We start from the raw sequence: 20,440 nt of genomic DNA, 5'->3' as shown, positions 1-20,440 counted from the left end.
GGCTAGATTCTGTTGAAAGTTATTTTTCTAATCCATGTTCAGCTTCTGCTCGGTGAACTGAAAAGGTGCTTAGAGAATAGGCATTGACAGACTGACACCTGTGTAGAGATTGTTACAAGTGTATTGATTTTTTAACATTTGACTAAGAACACATTCTCATTTACAGCATCAACCTGTGGAATAGTTATTTAAAGGGGAGAGGAATGAGGCAATTGTAAGCTGGGGAAGATCAGGTGACCATGATGGTATGAGAGCCAGATTGGGAATTTAGCCAGGACACCAGGGTTAACATCCCATCCAAAAGACAGCACCCTACAAAGTGCAATGTCCCCAAACATTGCCCTGGGGTGTTGAGATTGTTTTTTTAGACTAGAGGAAAGAGTGCCACCTACTGGCCCTCCAGCACCACTTCCAGCAGCATCTGGTCTCCCATCCAGGAACTGACCAGGCCCAACCCAGCTTAGCTTCAGAACAAAGCCAACAGTGAGATGGAGAATGGTAAGCTGCTGGAATGGTGGCACTGACATCGCAATGTCTTCTAGACCAGGAATCATCAACTAGATTTAGGTTGGAGTTTATTTGCTGCTGTTTAACAGAATTGTATGTACAAAAATAAAATAAATAATAATAACAATACATATGATTCCACCTTTCCAACAAGTCAATTTATAACATTTATACCCTGCTACAGCTGCCCCGGTCAAATGTAAGTGCTATTATTGTGAAGTGGAAATGTCTAGGAGCAGCAACGGCTCAAATGCGAAGTGGTAGGCCACACAAGCTCACAGAACAGGGACTGCTGAGTGCTGAAACGTGTAGCACGTAAAAATTGTCTGTCCTCGTTTGCAACACTCACTACCGAGTTCCAAACTGCCTCTGGAAGCAACATCAGCACAAGAACTGTTTGTTGGGAGCTTCATGAAATGGGTTTCCATGGCAGAGCAGCCGCACACGAGCCTAAGATCACCATGCGCAATGCCAAGCATCGTCCGGATTGGTGTAAAGCTCGCTGCCATTGGAACAGTAGAAACACATTCTCTGAAGTGATGAATCACACTTCACCATCTGGCAGTCTGACGGACAAATCTGGCTTTGGCAGATGCCAGGAGAACGCTACCTACCCCAATGCATAGTGCCAACTGTCAAATTTGGTGGAAGGGGAATAATGGTCTGGGGCTGTTTTTCATGGTTCGGCTAGGCCCCTTTGTTCCAGTGAACGGAAATCTTAAGACTACATCTATACTATTCTTTGCTTCCAACTTTGTGGCAACAGTTTGGGGGAGGCCCTCTCCTGTTTCAGTATGACAATGCCCCCGTGCACAAAGCAAGGTCCATACAGCAACGGTTTGTTTGTTCGTGATCGGTGTGGAGAACTTGACTGGCCTGCACAGAGCCATGACTTCAACCCCATCGAATACCTTTGAGATGAATTGGAATGCCGACTGCGAGCCAGGCCTAATTGTCCAACATCAGTGCTCGACCTCACTAATGCGCTTGTGGCTGAATGGATGCATGCTCCCGCAGCAATGTTCCAAAATCTAGTGGAAGCCTTCCCAGAAGAGTGGAGGCTGTTATAGCAGCAAAGTGGGGACCAACTCCATATTAATGGCCATTAGAATTAGATGTTTGACAAGCAGGTGTCCACCTACTTTTGGTCATGTAGCATATACACTGGTGTGAGGTACTTTTAAGTAAAAATACTTAAGTACTACTTAAGTACTACTTTTTTGGGGTATCTGTACTTTAATATTTATATTTTTGACTACTTTTACTTCACCACATTCCTTAATAACCTCTACGGGATCGTCGTCATTCCCCCGGTTGAGCGAACGTGCACTAATGTGATTAGCATGACATTGTAAGTAACAAGAACATTTCCCAGGACATAGACATGTCTTATATGGGCAGAAAGTTTAAATTATTATTAATCTAACTGCACTGTCCAATTTACAGTAGCTATTACAGTGAAAAAATACCATGCTATTGTTTAAGGAGAGTGCCCAACAACAACAAACGTTTCTCACGTCAACTGGTTTGATATATTTACCTCTGAAGGTAAGTATGTACTTACATTCAATAATCTTGCTCTGTTGTGTCATCCTGAGGTGCCCATAGAAGAAATGTAGCATAGTTTTGTTTGATAAAATCAATTTTTATATTCAAATGTAGGAACTGGGTTCTACAGTTTGAACCCCTGCTGTTAATGATAAAGGAAAAACATGTTGTTTTTTTTCAAATATTTGCCAAAAATATTATAATATTTACATAAGTATTCAAACCCTTTACTTTGTTGAAGCACCTTTGGCAGCTATTACAGCCTCGAGTCTTTTTTGGGTATGACGCTACAAGCTTGGCTACAAGCTATTTTCAGGTCTCTCCAGAGATGTTGAATCAGGTTCAATTCCGGGCTAAGGCTGGGCCACTCAAGGACATTCAGAGACTTGCGTTGTCTTGGTTGTGTGCTTAGGGTTGTTGTCCTGTTGGAAGGTGAACCTTCACTCCAGTCTGAGGTCCTGAGCATTCTGGAGCAGGTTTTCATCAAGGATCTCTCTGTACTTTGCTCCGTTCATCTTTCCCTCAATCCTGACTTGTCTCCCAGTCCCTGCTGCTGAAAAACATCCCCACAGCATGACAATGCCACCACCATGCTTCACCATAGAGATGGTGCCAGACTTCCTAAAGACATGAGGCTTAGCATTCAGGCCAAAGAGTTCAATCTTTGTTTCATCTTTGTTTCATCAGACCAGAGAATCATATTTCTCATGGTCTGAGAGTCCTTTAGATGCCTTTTGGCAAACTCCAAGTGGGCTGTCATGTGCCTTTTACTGAGGAGTGGCTTCCGTCTGGCCACTCTACCATAAAGGCCTGATTGGTAGAGTGCTGTAGAGATGATTGTCCATCTGGAAGGTTCTCCCATCTCCACAGAGGAACTCTGGTTCTTGGTCACCTCCCTGACCAAGGTCCTTCTCCCCCAATTTCTCAGTTTGGATGGGCGGCCACGAGTCTTCGTTCAGAAGATCTGTGCCTCAACACAAACCTGTCTCGGAGCTCCACAGACAATTGCCTTCGACAACATGGCTTTTTTTTCTCTCTGACATACACTGTCAACTGTGGGACCTTGTATAGACAGGTATGTGCCTTTTCAAATCATGTACAATCAATTGAATTTACCACAGGTGGACTCCAATCATGTTGTAGAAACATCTTAAGGATGATCAATGGAAACAGGATGCACCGGAGCTCAATTTTGAGTCTCAATGCAAAGGGTGTGAATACTTATGTAAAGAAGTTATTTATGCTTTTTATCAAAAAAATATTAAAATCTAAATACCTGTTTTCACATTGTCATAATGAGGTATTGTGTGTAGATTTTTTATTTTTTTTAAATAAGGCTGTAACAACAAAATGTGGAAAAAGTCAAGGGGTCTGAATACTTTCCAAATGCACTGTATGCTGAACAAAAATATAAATGCAACATGTAACCATTTCTAAGATTTTACTGAGTTACAGTTCATATAATCAAATCAGTCAATTAAAATAAATTAATTAGGCCCTAATCTATGGATTTCACATCACTGGGAAGACCGGAATTGATCTGTTGGTCTCAGCGCAGAAAGTCCTGAATTCTATGGAATTTCCACATTGTGAATGAGGAGCACCCAACCTCCATGCCTCTCGTTGATGAGTCAACAGGTCATGGACACCATGAGGTGCATTTTCTATGCTTAGAAGATGACATAGAATAACCTGGATAACATTCTACAAGGTGTTCTGAATGTTTCATACACTGGGAATGGAAATGTGCCTTTGATAAAGGCTAGTGCTAGAGTATTGTAGGCTACATGTGGTTTTAGCGCTCTCCACTCTCGCCTCCCCTCCTAGGTGTGTGTTTATTGCTTGCAATCCTCATTCACAGGCCCAGCAGGTATGGTGCTGTGTCCAGGCTCCAGATGGTTCAAAGACACAGGTGCTCCTGCTGGCTGGCCAGCTGCAGGTTTTTTAGGCCCAGCTTGATTGATTCTCCTCAGTCTGGGGTGTAGTATATTGGCCAGGCATGGGTCCAGGCATGGGTCGGCCAAGCACAGTCTGGGGTGTGCACTGACATTTACCACAGTCAAGAGGACCAGGCCTGAGGGGCAGCAGTGTAAGGAGAGGGAGGAGGCGTATTCATCTCTTTGCCTGTCCAAGGCTGGGTAGATGGCTGAATGCTGGCTTGCTGGCTGAGTGGGTGGATGACTGGATGACTGGCTGCCTTTAAAAAAAAGAACATGTCAAATGTGCAGTTTCATATGTGAAATCAATATTTTTTGGTACATTTTTAAATAGCTGTTTTCACATGTTGAGCTTAAATTCACACGTGAAATCATATTTTCACATGTATTACATTTGGAGTTTACATTTTAACACCCACTTTTCACATGAGGAGAATACAATGTTTTTGATTTCACATGTACACTGTAACTTGAATGTCCACGTTCCCTTGTCCCGCATTTGGGCTTTTAAATGTGGTCACCGTAATTCCACTGGTGGAAACATTGGTACTGCAACATGTTAACACCAGCTATTCCCATGTGAGGAGAATAACATTATTTCAAGCCCACATGTGAATCTGCAATTCCAGTTTTCTTATATGTGAAACTGCATTTTTTTTGTAAGGGTAGCCAAACACAGAGGGCGATATCTGGGCTGGTCAGTCCAGCAGGGAGGGAGCATGGCAGGGAGAGAAGAAGAGTGGAGAGCTGGCCACGGTTCAAACAGAGATGTCAAAATGCATGAGGAAGAAAGCCAAACACATGCTGGACACAGAAATAAGTTGTCTCTTGGACTTAACAGAGACCACACATGCACACAGGCATGCACATATAGGTACCCACGCACCTGCCATTCTCTATGATACACAATCTCTATGATCTCTCACACATGGCATACAAACCCACATACAGTCAAGAGTCACGCCAGAGACCAGGTGCTGTCTCCTATCAGCTTTCCTGAGGATTCATATTGCCTTATTGATTTCCTCCAAAGCTGACATTTACAGCTGGCTGTGCCAAGTGGCTCTGCTCTGCTCTGCTTCCGGTGCTCATCAATGGAGCCACTCCCTTAATCACACTGCTGCCCTGTCACACCTGCTGGATCACTGCCACAATGGAACAGCCTAGCCTATCATACAGCAGCATAGAACAAGCCAACCCTACTGGGCAAAATCAAATCAAATTGTATTCGACACATGCTTCGTAAACAACAGGGGTAGACTAACAGTGAAATGCTTACTCACTGGCTTGTTCCAACGATGCAGAGATACCTATTGGAATGCCGCATCCCCTCAGCAGCCTTCTGTGGTGCAGGGGTGCGAGGTAATGGAGGTACAGTAGATATGTCACGTTCTGACCTCTATTTCCTTTGTTTTTGTATTTATTTAGTATGGTCAGGGCGTGAGTTGGGTGGGCAGTCTATGTTTGTTTTTCTATGTTTTGGTCTAGTTCTATGTTCGGCCTGATATGGTTCTCAATCAGAGGCAGGTGTTCGTCATTGTCTCTGATTGGGAACCATATTTAGGTAGCCTGGGTTTCACTGTGTGTTTGTGGGTGATTGTTCCTGTCTTTGTGTTTACACCAGATTGGGCTGTTTTGAGTTCTCACGTTTCTTGTTTTCGTTAGTTTGTTCATGTATAGTGTCTTCATTAAACTACAATGAACAACCACCACGCTGCGTTTTGGTCCGCCTCTACTCCACAACAAGAGAACCGTTACAGAATCACCCACCACAACAGGACCAAGCGGTGTGGTAATGGGCAACGGAAAAAGCAGCAGCAGGAGCAGCGCGAGGAGGTATGGACATGGGAGGAGGAATTAGACGGAAGAGGACCCTGGGCTCAGCCAGGAGAATATCGCCGTCCCAAAGAAGAACTGGAGGCGGCGAAAGCGGAGAGGCGCTGGTATGAGGAGGCAGCGCGGCGTCGTGGATGGAAGCCCGGGAGTCAGCCCCAAAAATTTATTGGGGGGGGGCTAACAGGGAGTATGGCTACGCCAGGTAGGAGACCTGAGCCAACTTCCTGTGGTTACCGGGGGGCTGGAGAGACCGGGCAGGCACCGTGTTATGCTGTGGAGCGCACGGTGTCCCCAGTGCGGGTGCACAGCCCGGTGCGGTACATTCCAGCTCCGCGTATCGGCCGGGCTAGAGTGGGCATCGAGCCAAGTGCCATGAAGCCGGCTCTACGCATCTGGTCTCCAGTGCGTCTCCTTGGGCCGGCTTACATGGCACCAGCCTTGCGCACGGTGTCCCCGGTTCGCCTGCATAGCCCAGTGCGGGCTATTCCACCTCGCCGCACTGGCAGGGCGACCGGGACCATTCAACCGGGTAAGGTTGGGCAGGCTCGGTGCTCAAGAGCTCCAGTGCGCCTGCACGGCCCGGTCTATCCGTCACCACCTCCACACCCCAGCCCTCCGGTGGCAGCTCCCCGTACCAGGCTGTCTCTCCGGCCCATCCGTCCAGAGCCTTCCTCCTCTCCAGCGCTGCCGGAGCCTCCCGCCTGTCCGGCGCCTCTGCCGGAGCCTCCCGCCTGTCCGGCGCCTCTGCCGGAGCCTCCCGCCTGTCCGGCGCCTCTGCCGGAGCCTCCCGTCTGTCCGGCGCCTCTGCCGGAGCCTCCCGCCTGTCCGGCGCCTCTGCCGGAGCCTCCCGCCTGTCCGGCGCCGCTGCCGGAGCCTCCCGCCTGTCCGGCGCCTCTGCCGGAGCCTCCCGCCTGTCCGGCGCCTCTGCCGGAGCCTCCCGCCTGTCCGGCGCCTCTGCCGGAGCCTCCCGCCTGTCCGGCGCCTCTGCCGGAGCCTCCCGCCTGTCCGGCGCCTCTGCCGGAGCCTCCCGCCTGTCCGGCGCCTCTGCCGGAGCCTCCCGCCTGTCCGGCGCCTCTGCCGGAGCCTCCCGTCTGCCCAGCGCCGCCAGTGCCGCCCGTCTGCCCAGCGCCGCCAGTGCCGCCCGTCTGCCCAGCGCCGCCAGTGCCGCCCGTCTGCCCAGCGCCGCCAGTGCCGCCCGTCTGCCCAGCGCCGCCAGTGCCGCCCGTCTGCCAGGAGCCGCCAATGCCGCCCGTCAGCCAGGGGCCGCCAGTGCCGCCAGTCAGCCAGGGGCCGCCAGTGCCGCCAGTCAGCCAGGGGCCGCCAGTGCCGCCAGTCAACCAGGGGCCACCAGTGCCGCCAGTCAGCCCAGCGCCAGCGCCGCCAGTCAACCAGGGGCCGCCAGTGCCGCCAGTCAGCCAGGGGCCGCCAGTCAGCCAGGGGCCGCCAGTGCCGCCAGTCAGCCAGGGGCCGCCAGTGCCGCCAGTCAACCAGGGGCCACCAGTGCCGCCAGTCAGCCCAGCGCCAGCGCCGCCAGTCAACCAGGGGCCGCCAGTGCCGCCAGTCAGCCAGGGGCCGCCAGTCAGCCAGCCAGGGGCCGCTAGAGCCCCTCCGCCCGGAGCAGCTGTCCCTCTGTCCCGAGCAGCTGTCCCTCTGTCCCGAGTAGCTGTCCCTCTGTCCCGAGCAGCTGTCCCTCTGTCCCGAGCAGCTGTCCCTCTGTCCCGAGCAGCTGTCCCTCTGTCCCGAGAAGCTGCCCCTCTGTCCCAAGCAGCCCCTCTGTCCAGTGGGGTCATTGAGAGGGGTGGGCATGGTGAGTAAGCCACGGAGGCGGACAATAAGGCGGACTGAGACAATGGCGAAGTGGGGTCCGCGTCCCGCGCCAGAGCCGCCACCGCGGACAGACGCCCACCTTGACCCTCCCCTATAGGTCAAGGTTTTGCGGCCGGAGTCCGCACCTTTGGGGGGGGGTACTGTCACGTTCTGACCTCTATTTCCTTTGTTTTTGTATTTATTTAGTATGGTCAGGGCGTGAGTTGGGTGGGCAGTCTATGTTTGTTTTTCTATGTTTTGGTCTAGTTCTATGTTCGGCCTGATATGGTTCTCAATCAGAGGCAGGTGTTCGTCATTGTCTCTGATTGGGAACCATATTTAGGTAGCCTGGGTTTCACTGTGTGTTTGTGGGTGATTGTTCCTGTCTTTGTGTTTACACCAGATTGGGCTGTTTTGAGTTCTCACGTTTCTTGTTTTCGTTAGTTTGTTCATGTATAGTGTCTTCATTAAACTACAATGAACAACCACCACGCTGCGTTTTGGTCCGCCTCTACTCCACAACAAGAGAACCGTTACAAGATAACTATACATATAACGGGGACTAAAGTGACTAGGCAACAGGAAAGATAATAAAACAGTAGCAGCAGCGTATGTTATGAGTAAAAAAATGGTCAATGCAGATAGTTATTACCAGCAGTGGGACTGTCACTTTGGAGACCACTCATATAATGGGACAGACCATCCTAGCTGTCATTAGTGGGGTTACTGTCATACTGGATAGTTAGATCTATCACATCAAATGCAGACCACACATAATGACATGACCAAATATACCTGGCTACTAGCGAGTTGATTTATCCAAAACAGTCAGGCAAAAAAGACATCTCCTGTTTAACAAGACTACTGTAGACCATACGAACAGGACATACAATAAGCATAATACTGTAGCTATTTGTTCTGTTGATCCTCGTTCGGTCTTCATGTCTGAAGTAGCATTCCCATCGTCATGTGATCAATGTTAAAGGGTTGGAAAAGCAGGGGGTATAGATTTTTTTTATTCCAGGAAAGCATTTCCTTGGTGCACTTAAAGCAATAAAACACACATAAACACTCTGCAAATAAGTGTTTATCAATAGATTACAGTGTTTACTTTTCCGCTGCAAAATAATCCATAGGATACAAAGGACCTCTCCCTGCTATTCTGCCAGTGTGGTCCCTGTAATTGATTATATAGGATATGGCACTGTATCAAGCTAACAGAGACAGCAGTCTCCTCTCTATTCTAGAGATCTGTTTCCCTAGTGTTCTCTGGGACCAGGATGGGATGCTGTGGAGAGTAGTGTGTCCTTTCATAAAGATTTACTATATCACTTACAATGAGCTGAACCAGTTTGGACCAGAGTGTGGACATTGTCTTTAAGTGCCAGCTGCACACTCAGATAGTGGTACAACAGTAGGGGGATGTAACGTACTCAATGAAGGCCTTGTATATGGTAAATGGGATTTAAGTGTTCTCCCCCTATTTTATGGGCTTGCCCCAACATTTTGAATGTACACCCCCTAGCAGAAACTATGCCCAGGAGTTAACAATGCTGTAGAATACTTTGTTAATATACTGCAGACCTTCTATTAGTGCCATAGATTTAGGGAAATAGATGCATATACTCTTAGAAAAAATGGTGACATCTACAGCCTGAAAGGGTTCTTTGGCTGTCCCCATAGGATAACCCTTTGAAGAACCCTTTTTGGTTCCATGAAGAACCCAGCCGAATAACTTTTTTTTTTCTAAGAGTGTACAAGACCCAAACATTGGGCTGCTTGAATATTCCAAGGATCAGACTGAGCCATGGAAACTGCCTTGAGTGAGCGAGTTTCCTCTCTCTACGGTATCCATTTAGGAATTCCGCTGCGTTTTCATTTTGTAGCATTAGTGATGAGTGAATTTGCATGAAATCTGTGCTTGGCCCATGATAAAAATGTCAACTCAGAGAATTGTGGCTGTAAGTGTCGTCCTCAGTGGCTCTGCTAATCCTGTCTCAGTGTCAGCGGGCCTTTTATTGATAGAGAGCATCACGTCACATTAGGCTTATTACCAGCAGTAGTTTATCAGGGCAGACATGGACGAGGCTTGAAGCTCTCAAACTCACCCACTGCTCCCCCTCCAACAAATAACAAACACATCTCTCATCACTTGCTGTTTAAGCCCATTCAATGACCATTCCCACTGAGGTTTCTTAAAGCACACAACCAAGGATATCATATCGTTACATTATAATACTACATGCTCTCTCTCCATTTGTTTTTCTTTCTATTTTATCCCCCTTCTGTCTCTCCTTCTTTCAATCTGTCATATATGTAAAAGAAAGACCGTTTCAGTGATGTAGCTTTGAAAAAATATTTTGCATGTTGACACCATGTTGTGTTTGTTCACCAAGCTCCTTTGTTGAGCAGATGTGACTAGAGCAGTAATCCTCCCATGTTGTGTTCGGCTGTGTAGAGTCTTGCTGAGCCAATCACACCAAAACAACGCTGTCTTCACACAGACATCAAAAAGCATGATACAGAGGATGAAATGTGAACAAATCAATTAGTATTTCCACTGCTGTAGGCCCAGGGGATGTATGTGTGGTGACAGATTCAGTGTGTGTGTATGTGTGTGTGTGCTCATACGTGTGTATGTTAATCCTCTGTGCTGGGCTGAAGCAGACAGCAGGTGGTTTCCATAGACAGAATGTGAAGCTCCCCAAATGCAGCATGACACCTCCAGATGAAGGAAGGCCTGCAGAACACCCATGTGTCCTGCTTTCTTCCATCTCACTTCAAACACACACACACACACACACACACACACACACACACGGCTGCACACACACTCTCTCAAACTTTTATTTCACACCTGCCTGCCCACTCTTATGTTCATAGGCACTGTGCACCTGCAAACAAAACAAATATTTTACATTCATTACTTTTTTATCCCGTTCCCTAAGCCCAGGGTACTTCCAAATCCACCCATGCCCCCATGCCCAGACACACTCCGATGCAATGCACACTCAACTAACACATTCATTCATACACACACGCACACGCACACACTAGAGGCTCATTCACACACACATTCCAGCATATTCCTCTCAGCATGGGCACTCTGTCATAAAAAACTCCATGTTTTCTCTTTATCTTCCAGATTTAATGTTAATTTAACACAGACCGAGCAGGGGGCCAGGTAGAAAGGTTATTCACCGCAGCAGGCAGATGTATAGTGACTATTATGACCATTCTGTCTGTCTTTTACTGGAACATCCGTCAAAATGGCGCTGTCTTCCTTCTGCGCCTGGCAAATGCTCGGGCGAGCTCATGGCGATACGACCACTTTCGTCTTATCCCCTAATGTAGTTGCCGTACTGCTGTTTGATATGCTCTTACTGTGTTGTCTTACTTCTTATTAAATTGGTCTGATATTGTTGATCCTCTGCCGAGGTGAAGAAACAGTGACAGCCTTACATGTCGTCAGGCCCTCGTCAAGCCGGCTGGCCCATAAATGTGACTAACAAGAATTGTATCTATTCTGACAGAGGCCCCCCAGATATAATTGAATTAACATTTTGAGACCGGCAGGATATAGTGAATATTAGCAGATACATTACATATAATGGGCTCTATACCTGAGGCCCTGCCAAACCAATATTATCCTTAGCAGACTGTACACCTCATTTCCATATTACTGCATAGCTAAATGGTTAGCCATGATCCCACAGTCCAGGTATCTAGCCAATCCAAAATGACAATCAAATGTTTGATTGACCCCAACCTCTAATAAGGATTGCTAAACTCATGGTTACCAACCATCAATACCAGATGTACAATCAGACATCAGCATTCTGCAAGAAGTCCTCTGCTGTATATTCCCCTGCCGTGCAATTACTGCACATCCCCATAGCCACCCTGTGGTATGAGAACTCATGTACCTGTACAGCATAATGATGACCTCTGGAATCCTAAACTAATTTATTAGCACATCTCCGGCGTCTTACATGATAATCAGGCCAATTTATTTACATAAATCACTTTTACGTCATCAAAAAACAGCATCATATCCCATAATTATCACATCAATTTCCATATCCCTGATCTGATGATGAGTGAGAAAGAGCATAAGTCAATTTCCCCACCTGGCTGGCTACCTGCGCAGTTGCCGTTATCTCTCTCTGTGATCTCTCTTATTCTCTCAACCATTACAGTGACGGAAAGGAGCATTCTGACATTTCTGAGCGATGACTTAATTACATTGAACTTTTGGTTTAACAACAACAGAGAGGACCCAGTGACTGGAGTAGTGATAAAAAAAAATTCCCTGAAGAGGCTGTATTTATTCTGACAGACATTTTCCCCTCTTGTAATACATTACATTTAAAAGAGGATGTTTTTTGTGTTGCACTATAGGTTATGTAATGATTGAAATGCCAATAAAATATCCATGTGAGTCACAATATGATGTGTTATCAGGGGTGTTATGATATGTGCACTGTTGATATTTTTCAGACTGTGCAATGAGAGCATTATTGTACTGTTTTGCAGAGGAGCTACCATCAGGAACTGCAAATAATTCTGCACTGTGACCGTTGTCATGGCTGCAGCATGAAACAATGTGAATGGAATAAGTTGGAGGACACCATGTCACTCCAATGGGTTCGTGTGGTGATAATATCACATGACCCATGCATGACCTCTTGTCTGAACAGTGATGAGATGAAGTGACACCTATTAAAGGATGTAAACTATAGATACAAAAGTATGTGGACACCCTTTCAAATTAGTGGATTTGGTTATTTCAGCCACACCCATTGCTGACAAGTGTATAAAATTGAGCACACAGCCATGCATTCTCCATAGACAAACACTGGCAGTAGAATGACGCTGTCTTCTGCTAATGATGTTAATTATCATTAAAGAAGTGCGTCAGAGAAGACAGACGTTTTACTGAAGTTGAACTTGAGCTTTATCCTTCTCTTCTCTGTTGTCTGTCAGGTTGTCCATATTGGAACCCAGGAGGAGGGGGAGAAGGGATGCGTGCCTGGCTTTCAGGTGAAGGAGTACCAGGTGGAGTTCAACAGAGGTTTCCAGAAGGACCATCCTCTCACACAAAGTGAGTGAGAGACCTGATACCATCCTGACATATGGAGGATTAGAGAAAGTCAAGCAGGCGCACAACACTTCAGATACAAATGTATTTAATTACTGTTATCTATCTTTCCTTCTCTGTCTCAATCATGGACACATACACACATGCATGCACGGACATACGCGCACACACATTTTCATGCAGACTGTAGCTCTACAGTTGCTCATTGTCTAGCTCCTAGCGTCAGGCAGTTTCCCCTGGTGTTGTAGAAGAGGTGATTCTGTGTGGGCTGGCTGTTATGTTCCCAACATTCAGTATAATTCATGCAAAATCTTATTAAAAACAGGAAATAGAAGCAATGGTTTCCAAACACAACAACAAAATGTTACTGTGCTTATGAATTATTTTCCTTGATTGTGTGATTTTTACAAAACCTTGCTGATCCTCTCCCGCAGGCTGCCGTGAATTGTAGTGTCTTTAACTGAGAAACACTGCTGTTGTGGGAAAAAAACACATCACACGGACACAGTTAGCCTGATTGACATGTTAACTGTTGCGTAGGAATTTGCTCAATGTTTCGAGAGGTATCAATCCTCCTCAGTATCCATAGAGATGTTTTACAGAAGTCTATTTGATCTCAGAGGAGAGTCAGCGAGTTCATGACCGATGTCATCACCACAGATACAGCAGTTCTATTGAGTCTGTGGTGAGAAGGCCTGGTCATCTTGACAGTGTTTCTATATGGCCTCTACAGAGCCCTGTACTAGGAGATCCCTCTCGCTCTTCCTCCAACAGCCCCCACCTCATTACTGTCACAATTCACTGGTCCTCGGCTCCTGTGGGATCGGCAGTAATGTCTGCCTGCTGGTCTCCATCTCCAGTGGGATTTCTAGCCATGTCTGCTAGCTAGCTTCCTACTGCTCAGAGAGATGAGTTATGGTTGGTTGCTTGTGTTCTAGGTCCTCTGAGATTGACAGGGATGTCAACAGGGTACACAGCAGCATGGGAGTGGTGTTTCTTCTCAGCAACAATGAAAGATTGCAATGGTGAGAATGAGTCATTGAAGTGGAAATGACAGCGTTTTAAAAACTTAGCAAATATGAAACAAACCTAATGTCATTCAAAGTATCACATTCCCAGTTTATGCTACAAAACCAACTTTATAAGAGGTTTTAAAATAGGTTATACTTGACAAATTCCATGACGTAGAGTAAGTCGTTGTTGGCAGAATAGTTGGATGCAGTTCAATGCATGATTAAAATAGATAATTCATAAATACATTTGTTTGCTGCCTCCAGCCATTCAGGATCCACTGTTTCAGTTAAATGACTCAATATTTTGGACAAAAACAGACAAATGTAACAAAGGCTGGGAAGGTCAATACAATGGCAAGTGCCTTCACTGAAATGTTCAACCTCTCCCTGTCTGAGTCTGTAATACCAACATGTTTCAAGCAGACCACCATAGTCCTTGTAATTTGACATAACTAATGGACATTATCGAACAAAAAAAAAACAATTTATTGTGGAAATAGGATTCCTGGCATTGCATTTTGATGATTATAATCAAAGGTAAGGGAATATTTATGATATTTACTCCAACATGGCGGAAAAATGTTATTTATATTTGAGCGCCTTCTCAGATTATTGCATGGTGTGCTTTTTTACTAAAGTTTAAAAAAAATGGATGTGTTTTTTGGATTTGGTGGTGATCTAACATAAATATATGTTGTGTTTTCGCTGTAAAAAATTTTTTTTTAATCGGACACGATGGGTAGATTAACAAGATGTTTATCTTTCATTTGCTGTATTGAACTTGTTAATGTGTGAAAGTTAAATATTTCTAAAAAATATTTTTGAATTTCGCACGCTGCCCTTTCAGCAGAATGTTGGGGGGGGTTCCGCTAGTGGAACCTGTGTCCCAGACAGGTTAAGACGAGAAAGGGATATTGTGCACCCTCCAACCAGTGGTGCCACTCCTCGAAGGCCGGGTTGATTGTGAGGAGTTCTCTGATCCCCGCATCGTAATTCCTCTCAGCGGGGGATAACTTCCTGGAGGGATAGAGTATGGCTCCTACTCCTACTTCAGAGGCATCCACCTCCAGGGTGAAAGAAAGGGTCGGATCAGGTTGGCGAAGGACAGGAGCTGAGGTGAAGAGGCATTACAAGTTGTTGAACGCATTCAGGGCGGTATCAATCCATTGAAGGGTCTGGGTCTTTCTGCTGGTAAGGTCAGAGAGGGGAGCGGCCGTAGAGCTGAAGTTCCGAATGAACCAGCGATAGAAGTTGGAGAACCCAATGAAGCGTTGGAGTTCCATAACGGTGGTGGGTCTGGGACAGTTACTGACGGCGGTGACTTTGTTCTCATCTATGCTGACCCCTCCAGGTGTCAGTACAAAGCAGAGGAAGTTTACAGAGGTTACATGGAAGGCACTTTTTTCAGTCTTCACATAAAGGTTATGGTCAAGGAGCCGTTGAAGAACCTTTTGCACATGCTGTATGTGTTCCTTCAGGGAGTAGTAGTAAATCAGGATGTCATCAATGTAGACGATGAGAAAGCGGTTGATCAGATCCTGGAAAACCTCATTCATAAAGGATTGAAAGATGGCAGGGGCGTTCGTAAGGCATGACCATGTATTCATACTGCCCTCGAGCGGTGATAAAGGCCGTCTTCCATTTGTCACCTTCACGTATACGGACATTTATGCACTTTGCAGTTTTGAGTTTAGTATAGATGTTGGCACGGCCCACTTGTTCAAGAGTTGCTGGGATCAGAAGAAGAGGATAACGGTTCTTGACCGTGACGTCATTCAGGGAATGATAATCAATACATGGACAAATTCCAACGAAGAAGAAGCTGGACGCAGCCGGGGAAGAAGGACGAATGAAACCGTGTGAGTGATTCATCAAAGTAGTTCTCCATTGCCTCATTTTCCGGGATAAATAGGGGGTAAACACGGCCCTTCGGTGGGGACACTCCAGGGAGTAAGTCAATAGCACAGTCTCCTGGGCGATGTGGTGGTAGAGTGGAGGCCTTGGTTTTGCTGAAGACATTGCTGTACTGGGCATATTCAGATGGTATGGTGGGTGGCACTGTCGAGGCAGAGTCCTCAATGGTGGCGGCTCTGCAGGGTAGGCTTAGACAACTGGAGAAAAAGGTAGAAGACCAGGAAAGTAGTTCACCTTGTTGCCATGAGATTGCAGGGTCATGAAGACAAAACCAGGGTGTCCGAGGATGAGTGGATGTTTGGGAGATGAGAGTTCCATGAGTTAAAAGGTTTCGCTGTGGAAGACTCCAATTTTGAGGGTGACGCTCTGTGTCAGGTCCGTGATGAAGCCCTTGCCCAATGGCTGCCCGTCCTGGGTGTTAATCCTCAAGGGAGGGGTGACAGGTGTTAGATCAATGTCAAGCTCTTGTACTAGCTGGTGATCGATAAAATGACCTCCTGCTCCCGAATCTATCAAGCATTCTACGTACTTGGTAACCCCCTTCACGGTTATCAATACTGGGACAGAGAATTGCTTCTGGGAGATATATAGAAATTAGTACACCTACCTGCATGGCAGCAGGGGGACCCTTCTCATCTCTTTGTAGGGGTGAACAGGGCAATGGCTGAGTAGATGGTCTTTCCCTCCACAGTATAGGCAGAGCCCTTCTTGGATCCGCTTTTGACATTCGATACACGGGAGAGGAGCATGGCCCAACTGCATGGGCTCCGGAAAACTCGGACGGGATGACGGAATCATGGAAAGAGAAGGTTTCGGGTTCCTGGGAGGCAGAGTTCTTCGGCGGTCAACGATGAGGTGGTCGATGGAGATGGACATATGAACGTATTGATTTAAATCCTGAAGGTCACCTCTACATGCCAGCTCCACCTGAAGTTGCCTGTTGAGCCCTTTTCGGTAGACGGATGGTAAAGCAGGCTCATTCCATCCACTCCCTGCAGCCATGGTGCGGAACTCAAGGGCATACTAGGCAGCTGAATTGCATCCTTGGTCTCCTATAGGACTACTGGAGGGACAGTTATCGAGTACCTCTTTGAAGAGGGTGTGGAAATGGGTCTCGGATCCGAGTTCTGTGCTGTTGGCAGTCCATATGGCGGTGGCCCAATCCAGGGCTCTGTCGGTGGCAAAGTTAGTGGGGTTGTGCTCAATGTATTTGCTGCATTGCATCAGAAATCCCTGACATTTCCCAGGCGAACAGTCATTTTCCAGGCATGGGTATGAACGAAGGAGCACTATGGTTTACGATACCTGGCATCGGAGGAGTAGGGATAGGCTGGCGGAGGAGATAGCAGATTTCCTCCAAAATCTCCGCTTGCTGGGTTAGGTGCCGCTGTAGCTCCGCTGAATCCATTCCGTTTTTAGGTGAGATATTTTGTAATGAATACTCAGGGAGAAAAAGGTGTAGATTCACACGCAGAGCACAGCAGATGTTTATTAAGCCTTCGCAGAAGGCAGGAATCTTGGTCGCAGGCAATGGTCAAACACAGGTTGTCAGTCAAGATTTTTACAGTACCTCACAACCATACAAACAGAAAGAACTGTACTAAATAGGGAGCTGATGAGACTAGGTGAGAAACGAACACAGGTGAAATCAATGAACAAAAATGAAAGACAGGTCTACATTCCAGAACACAAAGAAAAAGGACACAAGGTTGACTAAGAAAAGAAAAGCAGAACCTTACAATAACATTACTACCCTGCATGAATTTGCAGGTAGCCAACCAATCAAGTTCAATGTTAGTATTAGCTAATATTATGCTATAACTAGCAAAGTAAAATGGCTCTGAGGTACAAATAATATTACTACACAGATCCTAAACATAACGTTAGCTAGCCAGCCAGCTAACTAGTTTAACAGTACACTTTAACTTGAAATGACGACAACTTTCTGACAAAATTAGAAATGTGTAATATCTGAAAATGTAGGCAGCTAGACTCTTAACCGTATACATGGATGGACACTTCTCCCTCTGTGTCACAGATGCCCTGGTTGCCGTTAGTTTGAAGATGTGTTGAAGGTGTGTTCTCTTTTCATGGCTAGCGGGAAGGTTTACCGTCTTTTGTCCGTGGCTAAACCAACTTGGCTTGTAATATAACAATTTTATTCGTATTTACAGATGGCATACAAGTTCATATGTTCCAGAAGGCATTTCTGCCAAAAAAAAGCATTTTGATTAAAAAAATAATACTTACGTTCAAATGGCTCTCCTGTGAAGTAGTGATGCGCAACATATGCCTAGTTTCCTGAAATGTGATCCAAGTTGGCTAAAGAAATGAGAGCATGGAACTCAGAGATAGCCTATAGGCCAATGCAGCAGTAGGACTATAACTTCCATTCCTCTTTCACACCGAGGATTGGTGATTATGAAAGGGGAGATTGTTGGAAATGTTTATTCAAATTGCTTACTGGGAGGAACTATAGTTTCAAAATATCATCATTCATCATGGATGTTAAAAACACTTTCCTACATTTTCGCATAGCAGGCCAGGTACCTTTATGCATGCTCAGGCGCGTGCACTCCCTCAACATTATCAGGACAGAGATACCAAACACATTCTCATTGCTAACATGGAACACTCCAAACAAAAGACAATGAAAAAATGGACAAATCTCGTAAATAAACCGCAGTTTAAAGGTTACGGCCTTTTCCACTGCGCAAGGAGCTTGCTGGTAGACAAGAGGAGGAGGAGTACGTCTTTATGTCCTGGCTGAAACTCTGTGGCGAGCGTGCTGGTCATACCCTCTCTGGGCCTGCTGAATGTTTTCCCTAGCTTCCTCTCGGCACCACTCCAGACTGTCTTACATCTGGAGGACATGCTGGACAATTTCCTGTCCCGAGGTAGCTACTGGGGGACCCTCCAAGCACTTCTTCAGCAGGTCCAGTGGTCCCTGCACTGGCCACCCATAGAGGAGTTTGAATGGTGAAAAATCTGTCAACGCCTGGGGCACCTCCCTGTAAGCAAAAAGCAGAAAGGGTAACCACTTATCCCAGTCTTTACCAGTGTCGGCCACAAACTTCCTCAGTATGTTCTTGAGCATTTGGCTGAACCTCTCTACGAGCCCATCCGTTTGGGGATGGTAGGGGGTGGTCCTCAAGTCTTTAATGCCCAGCTGTTGGTGGAGTTGAACCATCAATCGTGAGGTGAAGTTTGTCCCTTGGTCTGTCAGGAATTAATCTGGGACTATCTGGGACTACACGAGAAAAGAGCTGAACAAGAGCACTGATTATTTTTGGAGTGGTTATGGAACGGAGAAGGAAGGTTGCTGGGAACCGGGTGACATAGTCACAGATCACCAGTATATACTCGTAACTTGTGCTTCTCTTCTCCAAGGGTCCAACAATATCCATTGCAATTCTCTTGATGGGGGTAGAGGGCACCGGCAGTGAACATAGAGGAGCCCGGTCAGACCTATGGAGAGCACTGTTTTTCTGGCATGTGGGGCATGTTTTGCACATTAGTATGCATGGAGGGCATGGAGGGCCACAAGAAACATGAGCCTAAGATAGATCTCATGTTGTCCTAGATGGCCTGCCCATGGAACTGTATGTGCAAGGTTGAGAACAAGTGGTCTAAAACTAGACGGCACCACTAACTTCCTGCTATCTGCTTTTGACCCAAGGTAGAGTATGTGGTTGTTTACAGTGTAAATTCCCCCATATGAAGATTGACATGGTCTTAGCTAGGAACAGCCAAACCAACGTTTCAAGGTTGCATCAGACTTCTGAAGTGTAGCAAAATTTTGTGGAACATCCCATTGCACCTCTAACCCAGACACATCAGCAACAGGTACATGGGTCCCTACATACTTCTCAAGACACCACTGGCTGACTTTCTTGGCCCTTTGGTTCCCCCCTCACACAAACTATCACAGAAGTCAGGCAGAGGTTGTAAACCAGCTTTGGACTGGGCACGAGTGACAATCGAGCATGAAACATGATCATCCCTCCCCCAAAATAATCTCAAAAGGTAGTTTCTCCATTACCCCAACTTTGAGGACGTATTTCTGACCCTGAATCTCAACTGTGAGCTCAGCTGTGAGCTGCTGCAACTGGTTACCGTGGACACATTGGATCAGTGTCTGGTGACCGTAATCAATGCAATTAACAGGCACATTCAATTTTCTGATCAACGACAGGCATCTGCCGGTGTCAATCATTGCAGTAACAATTTTACCATTCACTCACAGGTACCAAGGCTGATCCTTCCCCACTCTGCCTATGCTGAACATCATCTCCCTCTCTGGGCACACAACAGTAACCTGAGAGCGTCTCTGATGTCCCTTGTGTCTCAAACTCCTTGGAGCAGGTGATGCAGGTCGTGGTGGGCCCGCTTTACATGCATTAAGATACTGTAGTGCAAGCTTGGCCGCCATAAACCCATCCTTGGGCTCGTGTTCTTGGACCCAGGTTTGAATGTTGTGTCGGAGTACTTGTAGAAGTTGCTCGAGGATGACGACCTCACTGATCTCGTCCTGTGTCTTCTCCTCCGGTCAAACCCATTGTCGGTAGAGGCCTTTGAGGCGGTGGTACGTCTCCGTCGGTGACTCACCCGAATGACGTCGATGCAGCTCTGAAGCGTTGACGGCAGTTCTCTGGGGAGATGTTGAACTTCACCAGCAGAGCTTCCTTCAAGTCTTTATAGACGTTGGACAACCCCTCATCCATTGCTGTGTGCACCTCTAAGGCCTTGCACGTGAGCAGTGGGACAAGCCTGCAGGC

General features: G+C 46.6%; 1 protein-coding gene across 3 annotated transcripts in view; it reads left to right on the top strand.

Moving 5' to 3' along the window:
• The window catches only part of LOC110520038 (cadherin-13), a 606,276-nt gene that overhangs the window by 140,370 nt on the left and 445,466 nt on the right, over nt 1–20,440 (top strand). For all 3 annotated transcript variants that reach the window (XM_036974547.1, XM_036974542.1, XM_036974537.1), the window contains exon 2: nt 12,621–12,738. In XM_036974547.1, the coding sequence (XP_036830442.1) occupies nt 12,621–12,738 (118 nt within the window). The remainder of the gene's footprint in view (nt 1–12,620; nt 12,739–20,440) is intronic.

The sequence above is a fragment of the Oncorhynchus mykiss genome, chromosome 1 (genome assembly GCF_013265735.2).
Source record: "Oncorhynchus mykiss isolate Arlee chromosome 1, USDA_OmykA_1.1, whole genome shotgun sequence".
Classification (NCBI taxonomy): Eukaryota; Metazoa; Chordata; class Actinopteri; order Salmoniformes; family Salmonidae; genus Oncorhynchus; species Oncorhynchus mykiss.
The sequence above is the reverse complement of the archived record's forward strand: the minus strand, read 5'-3'. Positions and strand labels throughout refer to the sequence as shown.